The sequence below is a fragment of the Diceros bicornis genome, chromosome 7 (assembly GCF_020826845.1).
Source record: "Diceros bicornis minor isolate mBicDic1 chromosome 7, mDicBic1.mat.cur, whole genome shotgun sequence".
NCBI classification, from domain to species: domain Eukaryota; kingdom Metazoa; phylum Chordata; class Mammalia; order Perissodactyla; family Rhinocerotidae; genus Diceros; species Diceros bicornis.
In genome coordinates, this window is record NC_080746.1 from 57872005 (window position 1) to 57895110 (window position 23106).

At 36.0% G+C, this 23106-nt stretch overlaps 1 protein-coding gene across 1 annotated transcript in view; it reads left to right on the forward strand.

Annotated features, from left to right (window-relative positions):
• FCHSD2 (FCH and double SH3 domains 2) overlaps positions 1–23106 on the forward strand; it is a 254614-nt gene that overhangs the window by 180148 nt on the left and 51360 nt on the right. The window contains exons 9-10 of the mRNA XM_058545654.1: positions 7488–7610; positions 15867–15962. Of these exons, the coding sequence (XP_058401637.1) occupies positions 7488–7610; positions 15867–15962 (219 nt within the window). The remainder of the gene's footprint in view (positions 1–7487; positions 7611–15866; positions 15963–23106) is intronic.

A 23106-nucleotide genomic window follows, 5' to 3' on the forward strand; every position in this document is an offset into this window, starting at 1 on the left:
TGCTTTGATCTCTTTAAATTTGTAAAAGTGTATTGCTCTTTGCATCCTAGTTAATTACAGATTGGACTCTTCTCAGAAAGATAAACAAATGCAGGCAGGCAATCACTGTTTTCTTCCATCAGCAAAAGAGGACTGTAGAATTTCATGATTTAGTTTTAAGATAGCTTATATTTATCATCATCTTGTTATTTATATCCTTGACTTTTACCGAAGACTATTTTAGAATGCCCGTTGCTCTCAGAAAAGAAGAGTTTGCTTTTCTAGGCTGCATTAAGGAAACGCAAGAGAGTTCAGCATAACTCTGTGACTGCAGAATCTGTGCCCTTCCTGGATGTAAATAAGGAGGCCACTGTTTAAAGTTCTCGCTTTAGGGGAAATTGCATCAGATGCTTAGAAAAATGACACGTTTTCTTTCTCCTAACTTCTAATTCATCATAATTTTCTTCTTCAAATAAGGTCCAGGGAATTTACACTTTACTATAAAATAAATGTTCAGTGGAACATCCTAGAATTCTGTTTTTGAATTTGTCTTTAGGATAGCCCCAATTTTTTTACTATTTTGAGTATTTACTATTATGAGTTTGGGTTCCAAACTCGACTGATTTTAGAGATCAAGTTGATCAAATGAGTAAAGAGGGTAGGGATAATACATACAGGAATGTATGGTCTTTAGGTAACTGAAAAGAACATGGCTGCTTAAAGGCATTCAAATTCAGTTTTTTCAAAAACACTGCTAGACCATTAAAACATATGGCTGATCAAAGGCCTCGTGGTTTCTCAATTTAGATTTTACAGACTTCTTATCCTAGCAATTTGTATCAAATAATCAAAAAGAAAAGTTTGATTATGTTGTACACGAACATTTAGATGAGTTACCTATCAAATTTTTGCATAGTAGAGACCACCAAGAAGCTAATACTGCCAGATTAACTCATATTTGTATAAACCTTGAAAGAATGCTTCTCCTGCCATTTCGGAGCATATATGTGAATTCTAGTGTATCACTGATTACAAAATTTATGGCTTTTCACACAGCTCTCTATATGACTTGAAGTTTGCACACATCTGCTCATTTGAAGTTGAATAAACGAGTGTACTTAGAGAACATCTTGTGCCTTGCTCATGTAAATGCTAGAGAGGGCTCAGATGCATCTTCACCACACATGCCCTTGTCAGACTATTACAGTTATGACACTTTTATCATTGATTATAAGTTTTAAATATGACACTTTTATCATTGATTATAAGTTTTAAATAGTTGTTATCTAACTTTAAACTTATAAGAAATACATGTAGCTTTTGGATTATATTTATGATTTAGCTTTGAAATAATAATTGTCTACTTTAAGCTTTTAGATTTATTTGATTGAAGAGAACCAGGAATAGTAAGGCAAGCTATTGAACTATTACTACTTGCAGTTAATTATCTATATGAACCAAGATTTTCTCTTATAATGCAACCAAAAGAAATAATTTAGATAGTAGGGCTGATATAAGCTGCAGTTAACATCCATAACCCTTTGGTAAGGAGTCTCTTAATTGCAAATAATAAAGACTCAACGTAGCTTGAGCAAAACGAGAATTTGTTGGGTCAGGGAAACAAATCACAGAAAGGACAGAGTGGTGCTTGCTCAGGAACCACCCAACCAAGGATATTCTCTGTCTCTCTCCTCTGCCCCCCATTCACAGCTTCATTCTGTCAGATTTCCCATCTTTGCTTTTCCTTGTGAGTTGGTTTAAATCTCTCCTACTGCAGATAGGCTTTCTCTGCTTGGTGGGAAGAATAGCCATTTGGAGGGATGCATAGGCCATTTGGGACTCATCTTTCATCTTCCATCCCAGGAATGGCCTAATTTAGGTCAAGTGTGGGCAGTAACTATGGGCAGAGGGCAGAGGTATGATGTTTTGTCTTGCATACCAACTTGGCCTGCAAGTTTAGCCTTGTGGTCAAGAGCGTAGGATCTGTTGCTAGAGGGAGAGAAAAGGGGTGCAAAGTAAAGGGGTGCAAAGTCATATATGTTTTATGTCTCGAAATGCCACTACTAAAAAGATTTGAAAACTACTGCATTAGATAGAGTTTTGTGAAATTAATTTCTTCTCTAGCTTGTACAGAATTTTACTAATGTTACATAACATCTTTAGGCTTACTTAGTCGTGGGACTCAAGTTGGGCTCATTCATTTTTTTTTTAACATGTGAATTCTGATTGGTGTATTATTTGTGAATTATTTATTAAGCACTACCAGTATGTCAAACCTTGTACTGAGCACAGAAGACACAGTGATAAACAGACAGACATGATCCCTCCCTTCATAGAACTTAACAAACCAAAAGGAGAGACAGACAAATAGGCATTACCAGTGCAAGATTATGTGCCATGATTAGGAGTTATGAAGCTCCTAAAAGACAAGAGAGATGTCCAGAATAGATAATGATTAAGTGAAGATCTTAAGGATGATTAAGAGTTAACCAGACCAAGAAGGAGAGGGTAGAGAGTAGTCAAGAAAAAGGAAAATCCTGTGTGAAAGCTGAGAGGCAAAAGAGGAATATTGGAGGAACCAAAAGTTGTGTGTTATAGAGAAAGTGTGATGGGGAAGAAAAATAGGAGTAACAAGTGAAGAAGCTGAAGAGGTAAGCCACGTCCAGATCATGCAGTCATGAAATCATGAAGATTTTTTTTTTTACTTTATCCTAAATGTAATGAGTAGTCAGTGAACATTGTTGATCAGTCAAGTAAAATATGCACTTTAGAGACATCTTCCTAGCTGCAGAAGAGCAGTTGGAGAAGAGAATGGTTCAGTCTAAGAGGCAGTTTGATACATAGGTGTGAAAGTCAGAGGAGAGAAATAGTGTCTGGTCAAAATCTAAGTTAGTCTGAATAATTACATATTATTTTTTACCAGAGTAAGGATAACCCAATTAGGATAAAGTAAATGCCTAATTCTCTCGAAATGTTTCTTCGGTGCCTTTCCTCTTGTACAATTGGGGCCTGCTTTTATAGCTCCCGCCCTTCTCAATTCAGCTCATTTCAGTAATCATTTATTGCAGGCTTTCTCTGTTACAGTTAGAGATAAAGGGAAGAAGCAAGCTCTCAAGGAACTAATGGTCTGTTGGAGAAATCAGACTTATATATAAATGGTTTCAATATGCAATTTAGAAACATCCTCCTAACTGCAGTGTGAAAATGGGTTTGCGGGAGGGACAGCTGGATGCAGAGCAACATTTACTGCAGTAATCCAGATGAGATGGGTACTGAGTACTAAGTACTGTGATAGACAGTGATAAGTACTCTATGTGATAAGTACTGTGATGCAGAAGTTTGTAAAAAGCTCTCTTCTTTGGTTCCCAGTATTTTATTCTATTTGAGGAGACAACTTCTTTTCTAATTACTGGCTTTTTAATCAAAGTCCATATAAATATTTATGCATTCTCCCTTCTAATCACAAACTGTATTGAGACAGTTCTACCCAGAATTGCTTTGAACTTCATCTCTAGGCACCATCACTGGTTCAAACAATTGCAGTTAACTTGAAGAAAGGGGCTGGAGCCAACTGTAGGGTAATCATCCACTACCTGTGCTTTGAATTCCAACTGTTTCTTAATTTTCGTACCTCCTGCATTAACTCTATACACACTAGCAATAATCTGCCTGGGCGAGGAGGCCTCCAGCTATCTTATTCTTACCCACCAGAAAATTGATACATGTGCAGATTAATGAATACTGTACCCTTGCAAAGGTGATAATTAAAATTCAGGGAATTCTGGATGTTGAAAAGGGTGAAAGAAATATGTTAACATTAATCTCTGTCTATTGGAAGGGGCTTCTGATCACTTGCCCACCTCCCACCTAATGTAGTTTCATGAAGCCTAACTTTGAAGCCTTTACTGTGTTTGGTACATGATGACTTAATAGAACATTTTCTCTTACCTAGAATATCTTGGGTGTAACTTGCCTGTGAGCTAACTAATTCAGTGCATATTTGTTGCTATATTAAACTCTAGAGTAAAGCATTCGTTTATTTATTCTGTAAATATTTTTGAGTGTCTGCTGTCTGCCAGGCACTGTGCCTGAATAAGACTCAATCCATGACTTGTAGTAATACCCATACAACATACAGAAGATTGTAGAATCTCTAAGGAGGAACTGGTTGAGTCAGTTTTGTGTAAAGCATTTGGAACATGGTAAGCCATGAGTAAATGTTAGTTGCCTGTGTTAGCCATAATTATTACTGTTGGAGTAGGAGAGAAGAGAGGGAAGGACATTCCAGGCCAAAACAATAACTTAATTGGAAAGTGCCGTTTTCCAAAATGGCTCAGTGTGCTTGGGATGTAGAGTACAGTGCAGACAACAGTGATGAGAGATGGTGCTAATGAGAGGGAGTTTGGAACTAGATGGTAAAGGACCTTAGATACTACCTAAAGAATTTTTTTTTTTTATAATTTTATTTATTTATGTTTCCCCCAAAGCCCCAGTAGATAGTTGTATGTCATAGCTGCACATCCTTCTAGTTGCTGTATGTGGGACGCGGCCTCAGCATGGCCGGAGAAGCGGTGTGTTGGTGTGCGCCTGGGATCCGAACCCCGGGCCGCCAGCAGCGGAGTGCGTGCACTTAACCACTAAGCCATGGGGCCGGCCCTAGCTAAAGAATTTTGACTTTTCAAAATATACCATTGGAACCATTTGAGTTTTCAAATTATACCAGTGGTAACCATTGGGGAAAAAAAACTTGTGGCATCACTTTCTTTTTGTATTCTGATATTTAGCTTTTCTTTTTACATTTTTATGAAAAATTTCCAACATACACTGAAGTAAAAAGAGTAGTATAATGACCCCCATGTACTCATCACCCAGCGTTAACAATTATCAATATGTGGCCAATCCATTGAAGATTTTTAAGCAAGGAAGAAAGGAGACTAACATTATGCCACTTCCATTACCTTATTTAATCTTCACAGCATCCCATGGAGTATGTGGTATTCGTATTCCCTAAGTACAAATGAGAAAATCATCAAAATGATGAAGTAAGGAAAAGTTCTGGGATTCTAACCCACATCTAACTTATTTCAGAACTCTAGTTCTAGGGCCCAGGCCCGTGGCTTAGCAGTTAGGTGCGCGCGCTCTGCTGCTGGCAGCCCAGGTTTGGATCCCAGGCGTGCACTGACGCACCGCTTCTCCGGCCATGCTGAGGCTGTGTCGCACATACAGCAACTAGAAAGATGTGCAACTATGACATGCAACTATCTACTGGGGCTTTGGGGAAAAAAAGGAGGAGGATTGGCAATAGATGTTAGCTCAGAGCTGGTCTTCCTCAGCAAAAAGAGGAGGATTAGCATGGATGTTAGCTCAGGGCTGATCTTCCTCACAATGATTTGCCTACCTGCTATGTTGGTGCTATTGACCCTACTCAGAATGGTAGACTTCCCCGACTCCAGCTGCCTTTACAGGGTCACCAGGATGTAAGACTACATAAACACTCAATGTAATCAGCCGAAATGACTATTTAGTCCAGTGGTTCTCAAAGTGTGGTCCCCAGACCAACAGCAAGTTGTTAGAAAATAGAAGTTCTCAGGCACCACCCCCCCAAGATACTGAATCAGAAACTCTAGGGGTGGGAGGTTTATGATGCCTATATTGCCATTTGCTATATTTAAATAAAATAACTCCAGTGGTTTCTTACAAACATAAGATTATGACCATCTACCAAGAGCATTTCTAAGGCAAAAAGCTCATATCAGAAGAAGTTATATGTTTCTTTTTTAACAAGTTCATGAAAAGCATATCCCAGGATAGGAATTTTTATTGAGACTTAACACCAGCAGTCTCTCTGGGGATGTTACATGGAACGGAATCTTAAGCAATTTGCACTGCCTATGTTTAAAATGCTTGATGGTGCCATCTAGTGGTTTAAGCACTACAGAATGTGCAGCTTTATTACTCAATGCTTTGGGGACAGAATATGTGTATTTTAAAAAAATCAGTTTTATAGTAAAAGTTTAATGGAATAGCCAAACATAAGATATATAAAGAACTTTTTTACTAAAAAATCTCCATTGAGGATTCTTAGATATCACTCCAAAACACAAGCAACAAAAGAAAAAATAGCTAAATTAGACTTCATCAAAATTAAAAACTTCTGTGCATCAAAGGACACTATCGAGAAAGTAAAAAGCCCACAAAATGGGAGAATATGTTTGAAAATCATATATCTGATAAAATATATGTATCCAGATATATAAATAGTATCCAAATATATAAAGAATGCTTACAACTCAACAACAAAAAGTCAAACAACCCAATTAAAAAATGAGTGAAGGACTTGAATAGACGTTTCTCCAAAGAAGAGATGCAGATGGACAATAAGCATATGAAAAGATGCCCAACATCATTAGTCATTTGAGAAATGCAAATCAAAACCACAATGAAATACCTCTAGGTTGGCTTGAATAATTTAAAAAAAACAGAAAATAACAGGTGTTGGCAAGAGTGTAGAGAAATTGGAACTTTCATACATTGCTGGTGGGGATATAAAATGGTGCAACCACTGTGGAAAATAGTCTGGCAGTTCCTCAAATAGTTAGACGTAGAATTACCATAGGACCCAGGAATTCCACTACTAGGTATATACCCAAGAGAACTGGAAACAGATGTTCAAACAAAAACTTGTACACAAATGTTCATAGTAGCATTATCCACAATAGCCAAAAAAGTAGAAACAACCCAAATGTCCATCAGCTGATGATTGGATAAATAAAATATGGTATATTCATACAATGGAATATTATTCAGCCATATAAAGAAATGAAGTACTAATATATTGATGAACCTTGAAAACCTTATACTAAGTAACAGAGGCAGGTACAAAAGGCCACATATTATATGATTCCATTTATATGAAATGTCCAGAATAGGCAAATCCATAGGGATAGAAGTAGATTAGTGGTTGCCAGAGGCTGGGGGAAGGGAAGAAGGGGAGTGACCACTTAAAGGGTGTGGGATTTCTTTTTGGAGTGATAACAAATGTCCTGGAATTAGATAGTTGTGATGGTTGGACAACACTATGAATGTACTAAAAGCCCACTGAATTGTACACTTTAAAGTAGTTAAAATGGTAACTTTTATTGTTGTAGTTTATTTTGTTATTTTATGTATTTAGCTCTTAGACCTACTCTGTTATAAAGTGACTGCAGAACTTGACACAGCTAATAAGCAGACGAGCAAAGATCAGAACCCAACCATTTTGTCTCCAAGTTTTAGTCCTGTTCCCACAGCTTTATCAGTATTGGCTTTTACCTTTTTCAGTTCCTATTTATTAGAAAGATTCAACATTTTCCCAAGTGATTGTTTAAGGTATAGATTTACTCTTACATAACAAACTGTATCTTTTGTCCATTATTAATGGATTTTAATCTGAACTTACCTTGTATGCAATAGACATTATACGTCAGAGCTTTATAATTTTTTTGCTTTTGTTTGCTCCTCTTTTATAGGCTCTTGATGGAAATGTGTATGATCACCTCAAGGATTATTTAATAGCCTTCAGCCGGACTGAGCTAGAGACGTGCCAAGCTGTGCAGAACACATTCCAGTTTTTATTAGAAACCTCCAGCAAGGTAAGTTACCTTTAGCACAGTATGTAATGTTATCCATTTTAGAATCTAAAATGTTTTTGCGTACGAACAAAATGAAGGTACTAATGACAGAGGAATGCTTTAAAGGGCGAATTTCCTGGAAAGGTATTCCTTCTAACAAAGTTCTGTTCTTGATGAGTTGGCAGAAAGGGAGGTAATGACACAGGCTAGCTCAGGACATCAGTCCATTGTCATGTCCATTGCTTTTGAGAAGAATGGTTTAAAGAGTTTTATCTTCCACTCAAATAAATTTTGAATGCACTCATATGGGGGAACAAGGTCAGGTGTCATTGCAGAGATTAATAAAGGTCCCAAAGGGAAAAGTAGCATTTTATAATTGAAAGAAAATGAATATTATAATATCTTGTTTGTAAAAAATTAACCTTATATATGCTGTCATTCTTTGATAGTGATCTTTTCATTCAAAAGTGTTGAGATCCATCAGCTTTACTGGTATGTCTGCACTGTGTGCAGAGGAAATAAATGAAATCACTTTTCTTCAGGATCTGACAGATTAAAATTTTTTGCAGTAGAGAAACTGTCCTTTGGAAGATAAATTGTTCTTGTGATTAGTAAATGTTATTTTATTTCTGATAAATTAAGTGCATAGTAAATGTTTCCTGACTGAATGCATGCATTTGTAAAAATATATTCATTTTATAACTGCTGTTTTAAAAGATCCAGTTCAATTCTCCTTTTTGGTAGAGAGAGTGGGAACTGACTAATACCTTAAGAAATTGTTTGGAAGGAATCAGGGTATCCGTCTCACAAGGCAGTGTCCAAAGACAGGAAAGAAAAGGGGCACAGACTCTTCTTCCTGAGCACCTCCTTATGTATTTATTCTTGTTTTCGTTATTCCATAGCTCCAATTCTGTTTGTAGAAAAACATTTAAAACGTTAAGTTGATATGGAAATATAAAGATCACTAGTCTGGTGCTTTGAAATCCTGTCATATTTCTATTTTCCTATATTTTTACCCCCCAGGATCCAATAAAAGATATAAAAGGATTGATGCATAGAAAGAAGCATGGATGGATAGATGGAGAGTTAAGTGAAAGCAAATATAGAAAACTGTTAATTGAAAAATCTAGGTAGTGGATGTATGGGTGTTTCTGTACAATTCTTTTTACTTCAATATATGTTTATTTGAAGTTTTCCATAAGAAAATGTTGGGGGGAAGGTCTATAAAAATATCTTGGATATGTTCCTTTCATGGAATGCCTGATATTTGACTAGTGATCAAATTGTTTGTATATATTGGTCCATTCTGGTTTTTTCTTTCTTTTTGGTACATTTTGGTAACTTATAGTTTCCTAGACAATTGTCTGTTTCATTTATCAAATTTGATGGCATAAATTTGTGTATAAACTTGTTTGCCTCTATACATAGTTGCATAGTTGTCTTCTTTTTTATTTCTAATATTGTTTGTGCTTTCTCTCTTATTTTGATCAGAATTACCAGTCTATTTTATTAATCTTTTCTAAGAGCCAGCTTTTGTTCTACTTCTCAATGTTGTTGTTTTCTATTTCCTTAATTTCTGCCTTTATATTCATTATTTCTTTTACTTTATTACAGTGTATGTTCTTACTCTTTTTCAGGCTGCTTTGTTTATTAGGCTCTATATTTTCATTCTTTTTTTGTTTTCAAGTAAATCCATTTAAGGCTAAAAATTTCTCGTTCTACTTTAACTGCATTCTGTGATATGCAGGGCTTTTTTGTTGTTTCTACATGTTTCCTGCTTGTTAACCCATGAATTATTTAGAAGTGAGTTTTTCCAATTTCCATTCAATGGGAGTATGTAGTGGGGTAACATTTTCCATTTCTAGTTTTATTAGAAATTATATTTTATTTCTATTTTATTACATTCATTCTAATTTTATCAGAGAGATTCTCCTCTAACAAAATTTTTTGAAATCTCTTTTTCCAAGAATAAGTTAGATTGGATACACTACCTTTAGTTTATAAAACAGGTCAACATATAGGCTTAGAAAATAGCTAATATTTTACACAAAGCACTTAAGAGTTTTCTAGAAGTTTTTAGCACATCCTCTGAGGTTGGCATTATCATGCTCATTTTATAGAGAGGAAAAAAACTCAGGAAGTTGTTGTGGCTTGCCTGAAGTCACACACTCACACATAATATTTTCCTTGTTCTACTACTATACTATATTATCTCTTTAGCTTGTGTATTTTTGTAGAATTGAATTAAAAATGTATAAACTGATTTGGACACATAAAAAGATAAGCTTTCGTTGTCCTCTGCATTTACTCATATGAGTATCTTGCTCCCCAGGGATGAGGAATAAATGAGATGCTCTTACATTTAGATTGAAAGTGGTAGTAATAAAAATTTAATAAGGATGATGTAGCTAAGAGATGTGCCCTTTTGTTCCAAGTACCAGAAGAGCTCACACCGACAAGTTGTATGCCATGTGCTTTTCTGTTACAAAGAGCTTGTTCTGCTGCTCTTGTTATGCTACTGAAAGCAACCCAGTGATCTGATCACCCAAAATGAAGTTTGAAACCCTTCAGGTTTTTATTCTACACCATTATTACTTTGTCTTTTGAGGGGGAAATCCATTTTTTCCCACATATCCAAATTGTAACTGTACACATTCTCAAAGATATTGGGAGTTAGTTAATCCATACTGACACACTGTAAATGTTACAGTGCTCTCTCTCTGTTTCATCCCCTAAAGGGAAATAGCTGGCCCTAGGAGCTTGTTTAGTTTTAATTATTTATGAAGCTTGCTCTTTTCCTTAATATTTTATGAAATGCTTTGTGTATGTAACTGAAGCAGATGTTGTCATAGATATTTTCTCTAGGACTGTAACTCCAAAGGTAGTTCTGCTGGCCTTTATGGTTTGTTTCTGTGTGCTTGCTTTCTGTCTGCATAAGAAAACTCATACCAATTAATAATGTAGCTCTTGTAGCAATTCAGGAAATAAGTGTTACTCTGTATTTCCTTGGAAATTAAATTGTCTAGTATTGCCCTTCTTAATACCTTGAAGACTAGCCAAAAAAGTAAACTTAATAAAATAAAGGGAAAAAACCACATGATCATCTCAAAAGACACAAGAAAAGCATTTGACAAAATTTAACACTCTTTTCTGATAAAAAACACTCAGCAAGTTAGGAATAGAAGGGAACTTCCTTAACATGATAAAGGGCATTTATGAAAAACCTACAGCTAATATCATAATGATAAAAGACTGAAGGCTTCCTCCCCTGAGATCAGGAACAAGACAAAGATGCTTACTTTCACCACTGCTAGTCACCATTGTACTAGAAGTCCTAGTCAGAGCAATTAGGCAAGAAAAAGAAACAGAAAGCATCCAGATTGAAAAGAAAGAAGTAAAATTATCTGTATTTGCAGGCGACATGATTATATATAGAAAACCCTATAGAATCCACAAAAAAAGTACTAGAGCTAATAAACGAATTCAACAAAAGTTGCAAGTACAAGATCAAAACACAAAAATCAAATTGTGTTTCTATATTCCATCAATGAATGAGCTGAAAGAAAATTAAGAAAATAATTCCAACTACAATAGCATCTGAAGAATAAAACACCTAGGGGCTGGCCTGGTGGCGCAAGCGGTTAAGTGCGCGCACTCCACTGAGGCAGCCCAGGGTTTGCCGGTTCGGATCCTGGGCGCGCACCAACGCACCGCTTGGCAAGCCATGCTGTGGTGGCGGCCCATATAAAGTGGAGGAAGATGGGCACAGATGTTAGCCCAGGGCCAGTCTTCCTCAGCAAAAAAAGAGGAGAATTGGCAGATGTTAACACAGGGCTGATCTCACAAAAAAAAAGAATAAAATACCTAGGAATAAATTTAACCAAGGGGGTGAAAGACTAATACATTGAAAACTACAAAACATTGCTGAAAGAAATTAAAAACGACCTAAATAAATGGAAATAATAAATGTTTACGGATTGGAAGATTTAATATCACTAGTATTGCAGTGGGATACACAGGTGTCCTTCAACAACTATTTATTGAATGGTACTTTAGGCAAAGTCCCTGTGCTAGGTGCTGAAGGATACATCAGTAACAAGATTTAAGGCCTGCTCTCAGTTGTCACAAGGAATGACAGAGGAGAGCAGAAAGGTACTGGAGGGAAGGATTACAATGGGGATAGGAAACTTTTGAGAGTGAGAAATATGTTCATTACTTTGATTGTGGTGATATTTTCACAGGTGTATAAATATGTTGAAACTTATCATATCAATAAAACTTTATTGTACATCAATGATACAATAAAGTAGCACCTTTAAAGAGAGAGAGATTAGGCATATGTCCCAGAGAAGATGAAAATTTATTTTCACACAGAAATTTGTACACAAATGTTCATAGTAGCTTTATTCATAATAACCAAAAACCGGAAACTGCTTAAATGACCTTCAATGAGTAAAGGATCAAACAAACTGTGGTGTGTCCATACTATGTAATACTACTCAGCAATAAAGAGGAACAAACTGTTGATACATGCAACAACTTGGATGAACTTAAAGGAAATTATGCTGAGTGAAAAAAGGCAATCTCGAAAAGATACATGCTGCATGATTGCATTATATACCATTTGTGAAATAACATATTTATAGAGAACAGATTAGTGTTTTCCAGGAATTAGGGATGGGGAAAGTGGCTGTAGTTATTATGCAGTAGCACAAGGGAACCTTGGGGTGATGGTTCAGTTAAGCATCTTGATTATGATGGTGGTTATGTGAAGCTACATGTATGATAAAATTGCAAAGACCTCTACACATACCCCAAATGAGTGCATGTATAACTGGAGAAATCTGTATAAGCTTTATGCTTTGTATCAGTGTTGATTTCCTGGTTTTGATATTTGCTGTAATTTTGCAGGATGCCGATACTGGGAAGTGCACAGGACCTCTGTGCAGCTTCCTTTTAAAAGAAATTGTTTGAGAGAGAGAGAACCAGTGACTAACCCAGCACCTCTAGTGTTCAGATCCTGTTTTCTAAATACCTTCTCCTACTCACTTAAACAAAACAAAAAACAGTGCTTTTGGGGAAAATAGGATTATTCTAGGTCAGGGCCATGAAATATATAAGATAAACCTTAAATAGTTTGTCATAATAGAAAGCAAGGAAACTGAAAAAACTATCAAAAACTACTAGGTCATGTCAAGAGGACTCAGGATGTGATCTTGCTAACCAGAGATGAGATAATTTTAGCATCAGTAATGGTGGTAAAAACACATTGAATATTTTTAAATCTATGACTTTATAATAATAGTTTATTAAAGCTATAATTGGTCATTCTTTGGCGGTTGCTAGGGAAAGAATTAAGCATTTGTCCTGCCTTATACGAACTGTACCTCAAAGTAACTAAATAATTGACTTGGCAAGTTTCTCTTACAGAAGTATTCCAGCTGATAAATGAAAAGGCAATGATAGAATTCCTTGATGGAATGATAGAAAAAGTAGAAAATCTCTAGTTTTTGCAATCCCTAATGGATTTAGGCAATTATCATCATAGGCCTGTTGTATTAGTTTCCTAGGGCTGCTGTACAAATTACCATAAACTGGGTGGCTTAAAAGAACAGAAATTGATTCCCTCCAAGTTCTGGAGGCCAAAAGTTAGAAGTCAAAGGGTCAGCAGGGCTGCACTCCCAACAAAGGCTGTAGGGAGAATCAGTTCCTTGCCTCTTCCAGGCGTTCTTTGGCTTGTGGTTGCATCACTCCAGTCGCTGCCTCCATGGTCCCATTGGCTCCTCTTTCTGTGTTTTCTTCTGTGTGTTTTTTATAAGGACACTTATCATTAGATTTAGGGCCCACCCAGGGAATCCAGAGTGATCTCTTTATCTCAAAATCCTTAACTTAATTACATCTGTAAAGGCCTTTTATCCAAATGAGGTAACATTCACAGGTTCTAGAGATTAGGACATGGACATATCTTTTGGAGGGGGCCACCATTCAACCTACTACAGCTGTTAATATCATAAAAAGAGGCAAGTCAGAGGCACGTCTTCTTGTGGAAGTAAACACCAGCTTGCCAGAACAAAACAACAAAAACCTGAATGCAGTCAAGCATCAATTTGTAGGAAATACAGGAAACAAAATACTACAAGGATGTAGTCAAAAAAATTCAGACTGTGGGAAACCCTACAGAAAAAAACCCAGTATCTTCAACAAATAAATTGCAAGGAGGGAAAAAAAAGATGGAGGAAGAAACTTATATGTGAAAAGAAACCTAAGCAACACCATCCGATTGCACCGTGGGGACCTTATTTTGATACTGATTTGAAAAACTTGAAAAAAATATTAAACAATCAGGGAAATTTGAACACTTATTGGTTGCTTCGTAAGTATTTACTGTAAAATTTAATATAGATATGTTTTTAAGAGAGTCCTTGTCTTTTAGATATCATACTGAAATATTTATGGATGAAATGCTATGTTTGGGACTTGCTTCAATATTATTGGGGGTGGAAGAAGTAGGTGGGTTTGTAGATGAAACAAGATTGGCCATGAGGGGATGTTTTTGGAAGTTGGGTGATGTGTACGTGGGGATTCATTACACTGTTGTTTACTTTTATATGTGTTTGAAATTTTCCATAACAAAAAGTTAAAATTTTAAAAAGGTTGAGACTTCCCTCTCAAAAAAAATGATTTGTAGTACTTGAGAGGATAGATTTGGCAACTAGAATGATGATCCACTTAGCTTTTCTGGATGATAATTAGTGAGGCTCTCAGGGCTGTGTCAAGAGCTTTCCCAGCTATTCTAGCTTAAAATGGGAATCGGAGAAAAGAACAAAACACATTCCCCTTTAGAATATGTTTATTCAGCCAGCCTTCCCTGACCAAATTCTCCCAACCACTCCTCGCCCCATCCCACCTCTTCAGTCTGGATTAAATATCGCCCTCTTTTATGCTCTCCTATTACCCCCCACATACTTCCATAGTGTATTTTAGTTGTGTAAGCTGTTTGGTACTCCCAGTTTCCAGATTATAAATTCCTCGAAGACACTAATTTTGTTTATCTTTATTCATCTCTATATTCCCCCACATTTTTTTTTTTAATTTTTTTTTTTTATTTATTTTTTTCCCCAAAGCCCCAGTAGATAGTTGTATGTCATAGATGCACATCCTTCTAGTTGCTGTATGTGGGACACGGCCTCAGCATGGCCGGAGAAGCGGTGCATCAGCGCGAGCCCGGGATCCGAACCCGGGCCGCCAGCAGTGGAGTGTGAGCACCTAACCACTAAGCCACGGGACCGGCCCTTCCCCCACATTTAACATTGGGCCTGGTAAATTCTCTCAATAAATGTCTGTTGAATGAAGGGCGGGAGAGCAATAGAGAACTGGGATTTTGCTGGTAAATAAAATGCAGAATACACCTCCTATTCTTTCCATCTCCTTAATAAGCCTTTTCCCCAGGACTACTACAGTATAGCTACAGAGCTGCTTTAAACGTTTTTTTTCTTCTTCTGCCCATCCTCTGGCAGAGGTGCTAATTAGCTGTAATATACCGCAAATGAAAGATAAGTAAAGGGTAAGCAGTGTAGCAAAAATAGAAAATGAGTTTCTGTACAATCACATGTTGCTGATTTCCATTCTTTCCCAGAGTCTATGATGCTATGAATTCTTTTCAGATGGCTGTCTTTCTGTACTATTTGTTTTGCTACTTTCTGTGTATCAGAATTTCGCTTCTGTATAAATTCCTTTCTTGTCTATCTTCTTGGTATGCTTTAAATGGTAATTAGAATGTAACCTCCTAGAAAAGGTGGTAAGAAATACTATAAAAATACTATTTTGTGCTATGGATGAGGTTATCTGGCAGTTTCCTAGTGGATGGCAATCTCCATAAAGCAGACTTGAAGAGGCCTACGAAACTTTAGAGCTGGGAGACACCTAATAGCCTAATGTGCTTCCCTGTTTGCACCTCCCCCCATTAGAAAGAATAGCTTTTTGTGTAATAGCTATCTTCTTGCTGTCCTAAGATATTGCATCTTGTCTAGTCCCAAAATCGGGTCTAGTTTCTAAACTAGTACTTTCCAAATTTAGATTCTTGAGAAAATAGGACACACGAGTAACAACTATTATCTCAAATGAAAAAAAAAGTATAATTATCATTTCTTTTTGACCACGTAGTGTTGGATGATTTCTCATTTTTGGAGAGCAGCAGAATAAGTCTTAAACTTTAAAATGTAGTACTGGACATGTTAACCTTATTAAAGACTTAAAGATATTTTATTTTCTCTTTAGGTGGTACGGGACTATAATCTTCAGCTGTTTTTGCAAGAGAATGCTGTATTTCACAAACCCCAGCCCTTCCAGTTCCAGCCTTGTGACAGTGATACTGTAAGGGAATTCCAGATCTTCATTTCATTTGTTTTTAAGCTATGTTTGCACTCAAATAACTGTTATCCTTGGAAAAGACAGATAGAAAAAACTGAGTATGTCTCATTAATTTTATAACAAAACTGTGAGAGATGCAGAGAAACTGACATTTCTTCTTTCTAAAATGTGACTAACACACCCAGTATCTTTATGCTAACAACTTTCTACTAAATAGGATTAAATTGTAAGACAGGTTACCTAAAATCTGAAAACTGAACTGAGGGAAAAAGAAAAAGTATTCAATAAAAATTTTTTTCAGTTCAAATATAAATTATACTTACTACCCATGAAATTCTTCACATGTATAGCCTTCCAAAGAAACTAGTGGTTAAATTTTAACCAGAATAGAATTTATAAATAGAATAATGAATATGTGCATGCAAATATTTTGATTGGTTTTATAAAAAATTATAGGCCCTTTATAATTCCTTTCAGATTTCTTAGAATGTTAAAGTATTAACACAAGTGCCAAGTTGGCAATTTTTAAAAAGCAAACATTAATCATACATTTTTATCCTTGAGTTTATTCTGTGAAAAATGATTGCTATTTTTGAATTAAAAAAAAAGAACCAAAATGCTAATTTGATAACATAAAAAAAATATATTTAACTTCTACAGGATGAGAAAGCACATATCTGTGTGTTAGCATGTTAGAATGTGTTAACATATCTAGCACATTGTCTCAATGTAGGGAGGCCAAGAGGGAAGTTAGGTTATATTGGTAAAGTCTGTTGGTAAAGCTAGAATCAAAACCAGAGGAGTTTATGATATCAGAATTTAATTGTATCAGTTTGATGGAAACCTTTGCCAGAGATATCTTCATTACTTTTCTTACTAAATTTTAAGTGGCCCTGTTAGTGGCTATATAAAGAAATGTAGGGAAAAAGCATTTCCCTCTAGATTATATCACTTGCCTTTTGTAGTAGTGCCTTTTTCTGTCAGCTTTTGCTTAATGACTCAGTGACATTGTCCTATAATTTGACTTCTTTGAAACCTGGGAGGAATGAAGCAGAGCGTTAGAAGGTACAGGATATGGACAAGTTTGCCAAGCTTGACTTAAAATTGCAACTAACTTGAGATTATTTTATTTTTGCCCATTTTCCTCAGAAAAATCAGAATAACAGTGATTCTCATCTCACTTGTCCAAAGCCCAGCTATAACCCCAAATCCTTCTTTGTTTCTAGACACTGTGCTTAATGTTCTTAGCTGCATGTCCCTGTTTGCCTTAAAATTCTAACTCTATGCTGTTTTCTGTCCTTGTGCAATCTTTACTGGGCAGAGTTTAAAAGCCGCCCAACTGGTGGATATTGAGCTCTCCCCTGTCAGTGCTCTGAGAATGACCATAGCTGAGGTATACGGGGGTGTGGGTCAAGGGTGAGGGATGGGATGTGTGGGTTTGCATGTTAATGATGGGTGGGACCTGGTATTGGGATGAAAGTTATATATATATATACACACACACACACACACACACACACACACACACGTATAAGGGGCCACTGAATGCATAAGCCAGGGCTTTCCGTTTTCCCTTATAAGTTAGAGATTTCCTTTCCTGATTATAGTGAAAAGATTGAGCTTCTCATTTTTCATCTTGTTTGAAGCACCTTAGTTTTCCATAACAGGAGTGCTAGAAAGAACCTTAGAGCTAATCTTGCCTTTATTAAAGGGAAAACTGAAGCCTAGAAAGCAAAAGAGACTTGTCCGAAGTCATAGAGTGAATTAATGACACATTACTCTCCTGATGGCAATATTAATGTTCTTTCTGCTTGCTACTCTGCTTTCTGAGAAGAATTGTTCAGCATTTGGGGAGCAGTTAATTTTTTCCTAATGAAAAAAGATAAATGCCCATACTTTTATAAAAATCATCCCAGATTGTCAACCATTTAAAAAGTCTTTAGAATAATCATTTTGAAAATGTTTTTAACTGCAAAATATGTTTGCATGTAATTTTTATTTTGTTATAAATTAAGAATTTGTTGTAAATTAAGTATTCTTATTGCCCACAAAGAATAAAATCCCAAATAATTATTTTTGCTCAGAATGGACTAGTACTGTCCTTTTATGTGAAAATGGCGCCATTGTTTACTTGATTTTCTGGTTTCCTCTTAGAGTTGGTAGTACTAAGCCTGTCGTAGAGTAGAGAGCTCCAGTTGGTGCTCATCAGCTCACTCTTCCTGTCAGGTGAATGTAGGACATGTAGGAAGGACTAATCAGCACCATCTTCTGTTGTATTTCTGAAATTGCTGTTGTTCCTATCCTATTTTGAAGCACGTTTCAGTTCAACAGACACTGAGCCCCTAGTCTATGTGCCAGTCTCTCAGATAGATACTGAGGCTACCTACTCCATGTTAGGCTACACACCCGGGACTAGATAAGCTCACTGACATGTACACAAATAAGTAAAATATAATAAGGCAAGTGCTGTATAGGATAGAATGCTGTTGATGTCCAGTGATGAGTGCAGTTAATGCAACCTTATGTAGTGCAATTTTTTTACAATTTATTGAGGCCAATTTACATATCATATAATTCATCCATTTCAAGTGTATTGTTCAATGATTTTTAGTAAATTTACCAAATTGTGCAACCATCATCATAAATAATTTAAAACATTTTCATGATCCCAATAAGATCCCTCATGTCCATTTACTGTTGATCCCTAGTCCCCTGCCCTAGGAAACCCCTAATCTATTTTCTTTCTCTGTAGATTTGCCTTTTCTAGACATTTCACATAAATTGAATCATAGAATATGTGGTCTCTTATGTCTTGCTTCTTTAATGTTAACTTTAAACTTTAATGTTAATTTTAACTTAGCATAATGTTTTTGAGGTTCGGTCATGTCATAGAATATATCAATAGTTTGTTCCTTTTTATTGCTGGATAGTATTCCATTGTGTGAATATATTACATTTTGTTTATCTGTTCATCAGTTGATGGACATTTAGGTTGTTACCCACCTTTGGCTATTATGAATAATGCCGCTATTAACATTGGTGTGCAAGTCTTTGTATGAATGCGTTCTCATTTCTCTTGAGTTGCTGGGTCTATGGTGTATTTAGTTTAACTTTTTAAGAAACTACCAAACTGTTTTCCAAAGTGGCTTCCCCATTTTACGTTTCCACCACTGTTGTATATGGGTTCTCATTTCTCCACATCTTCACCACCATTTGTTATTGTCTGTCTCTTTGATTATAGCTATCCTGGTGGGTGTGAAATAGTCTTTAATTGTGGTTTTGATTTGCATTAACTTAATAACTAATGATGTTGAGTATCTTTTCATGAGCTTATTAGTGATCAATATATTTACTTTGGTAAAGTGTCTGTTCTCATATTTTTCTTCTATTTTTTGATTGGATTGTCTGTCTTCTCATTATGGATTAGATCTTGAAGAAGAATTGAAGTTTACTCTGCAGTGATTGAAAAACATGTCAGGAAGTGAAAAGAACAATTGAAAATAATAAAAAAAATAGGTGACCTTCATTAAGCATTATTTCATGCTAGGCATTTTTCTAATTGCATTACCTTATTAACTCATTTAATCCTCACAACAACCCTATATTGTAGGTGCTATTTTTAATCCTCATTTTACAGTTGAGGAAACCAAGATTAAGGAATTTGCTGTAGGTCACTCAGCTAATAAGTGTTGGAGCCAGAAAAGTTTGAAAGTGTATTACCTACACTTGAAATAGCAAGTAGTCTTGGGGGTGGTCAGGGAGAAGTTGAACACCACCATAAATGTAGGTTGCAACCAGATTTTGAGTTTTACATGTAGTAGTATATGGAGAACTACGGAATGTTTTCAAGTAGGACAGTCATATGATGAGGTCCATTGCAGATGGATTATCCCTGTAGGACAGTATTGTTCCTTAATTTCATTTTGAATTTTATAATTTGAACTAAAAATTTGAACTGCTTATGGGTTTAACACATTCATTTTTCATTCACTCAATAGATATTTATTATATATACTTTGCGTATGCCTTTGCCTTACGTAGAAAATGTTCAAGAAATATTTGATCTGGCTTTAGGTAAGATATATTTAGGAAAGCCATAGGACGTTTAAAGTTACTACCTTGATAAAATCTAACTTATTTTCTTCTGAATATTTTCATATACTGTCTTAAAATTTTTTTTAAACTTTTTAATATAATCTGTTTCCAATCCTAGTATTCTCCCTACAGAAGTCCCAAGTGTCCACTTGAAAACATTTAGTCACAATATTACTGTCAGAATTTAATTAACGCTTAAAATTATTGCACTCTTTTGATTTTTTGTCTTTTATTACCTGCTGATGAATCAAAATTCGTTTTTCTTTTAATATATGATTATTGTGACTCATGCTTTAGAATGATATACCAAAAGGAAGTGGTGGAAATGGTTTTATAAAGCCACAATTATGTCTGTTCCTTAGAGCCATAGAATTAAATTGGGAATCTTAGTATTAACCATAAGACGGTTACAAGTGACAGTGATCAGTGGCAAGTTTTGTCTGATGTAGTAACTTAGTAGCTGTCTCATGGTTAATACTGAAAGATTTCTTTGTCTATATTTCCATATAGTTATTGATTTCTAAAGTACCCTTTCTTTATATTCTCAAATATCATTTCTCAGATGATACCAGAAAGTCAAAAATCCTTTCTAGAAAGAGTCAAGTACACCTTTCTTTGCTGAAACAAAAGTTTTTAATGCATGATTATTCTGAGAAGATTACGGAATGTACCCTAAAATTTCCCTGCCCCCCAAAAAAGGGATATTCTGTAAGGGAGAATTGACAAGTACATTTATTAGGATCTCAGTTTTGGAGAGTCATTCAGCTGTCACGTGGGTCATACTTGTGTTAGAGATTCATACAGGTGTGATACATGAGGAATCATGGGCTTTGGAGTCAGATCCTAGCTATGCCATGTGCTGTGTTTATTTTATTTGCGTATTTATATATATTTAACCTCTCTGATTTAGCTTCCTCATATGTAAAATGACTGCCTAATTGGGTTTGAAAATTAAAGGAGATACGTAAGCATTTGACTCAATGCCTGGCACATAGTAGGTATAGAATAAATGTTGACTGCCGTTCTTTTTTTTTTTCCTGTCTTTCCACAAGACAAACGTATTTCACTTTTTTAGGTTTTATCCCTAATTGCTACAGGAAATACCAAAATATCAAATACAGAAGACATTACAAAGATTATGAAATCTTGCAACACTTTTGCAGTCATGGTCCCCAGCTCTCAACTCGCTTATTGAGTTGAAAGTCCCTTGGGACTTCTACTCTCCTATTTTATTCCACAACGTAAATCTCATCAGCCCCTCTCTCAACAGTTACTAGCCTAACAGGCAGTCTGTGTGGAATAAACAGTAGCCAGAAGCTAACAGTTAGTGTCCACTCTTACTGTTCTTATCATAAGTGCATCACTTACATTTTTCAGCACCTCTGCCCTACATATGTCTCCATGTGTCTTCTTTCCGTTACGAGAACTAGTGATGTGTGCCCTTCGGGAGCATTTCCTCACATCCTGTGAAACAGGACAAGGTCAGCCTGGGATGGGAAATAATGTGGGAAAGACACACAGCCACAAAACTTAGATAAGTATGATCTATATGGGCAGGAAAAACTTAAGAAAACTTTTCCCCAAAATTTCCTGGTAGGAGTGAGAAGACCTTTCCTCTTTACCTTCTCTGAACTGCAAATAATAAGATCTTGACAGATATCAAAAAGCTGACATTAAATTTCTGATATATGATCTTTTCCTGTTATTTTAACCACTAGTTTTGAAATTTAATTCTGCCCTCCATAGATTAACAATTAAGTAAAATACCACTTGATGTAATTTAGGAGTTTTGCATGTTAAAGTTTCACTTACATGGGACATTTTATGCATCAATTAAAAAATTTGCAATATGTGTAAATTAGACCATTATGTTGTACACCTTAAACTTATACAATGATGTATGTCAATTATTTCTCAATAAAACTGGGGAAAAAATAAATATTTAGCAAAAATTGCCTTTGTCTATAAAAGACTGTCTGGGGTTAATATACCATGCAGGGAATTTACCTGAAAATTCTCATTGTTATGAGTGGCTCTTTCTGCTGATGGAAATCTTGTATTGCATATAGCAGTGGCTCATAAACATGAAAGTACTGTGAGAGAGAATTTGTGAAAATCTTCCTGCTGGGTAAATAGGCACCATCCTCCTAACACATACACTGGCCACAGTATCCAAAAATGAAAAGGCTCTGATGATAGACATGAGTGTTGCTCTCCAGAATCAACAGGTGACAGGTGTTCAAAGCCGGCTGTCCTAAGTTGTTCAGCCTTTCAAAAAGGACTTACCTGCTCTTCATAGAAAACTTACCGTCTATATAATAGGACTTTCTCCTGGTCTGGTGCCTTTTCTAACCATCCAGAGATACACACATCTTTCCATAGATGCCTTGGGAGTGTATTGACTTGCAGGAGCCTGGAATTGCACTTTTTTCTAGCTTGTGATTATAGCTCTTACAGCAAAGTTTCTGTAAGAGCTACCAAAATAAAAGTACACTCCTCATGCGCTGTGGCATTCACTCATGCCTCTAGATAGTCTGAAGAGTACCAGACACAAGGTTTTTGTTTTGTTGTTATGTCATAATTCAGGGACATATTTTTCTTTTAGATTTACCTTTGGTATTCTAAGCCAAGACAAGAGAAATGTCCTTCTTTCTCAGAGTTCTCATCAGTTCCTCACCCCAGCCTTACTGGAATTGTATATCCTTTTCCTCAGTCATCCAGGATTTTCCAGAAATGTCCAAAAGTTCAAGCCACACTAATCGTCCTCCACTTTACTCCCCTGAGAGGCTAGGCACACTAACCCAGTTATCCAGATGAGTTCCCACTTCTCTTCTGAGTGAAAGAGCTGCTATCTAAGCATCGTCGAAATAAAAATTATGTCTCATGAGGAACACTGCTGCACTTCTCTCCAAGGTGTGTGATATATTTAAAACACGTGACTTAGAGGTCCACGATATCTTATCAAAAGCCTTTGGCCAGATGTGTTTCAAAATTCAGAATTTTTCAGGTTTTAGAAAGGTGATCCATATGCCATATATTGCATAACACCCTG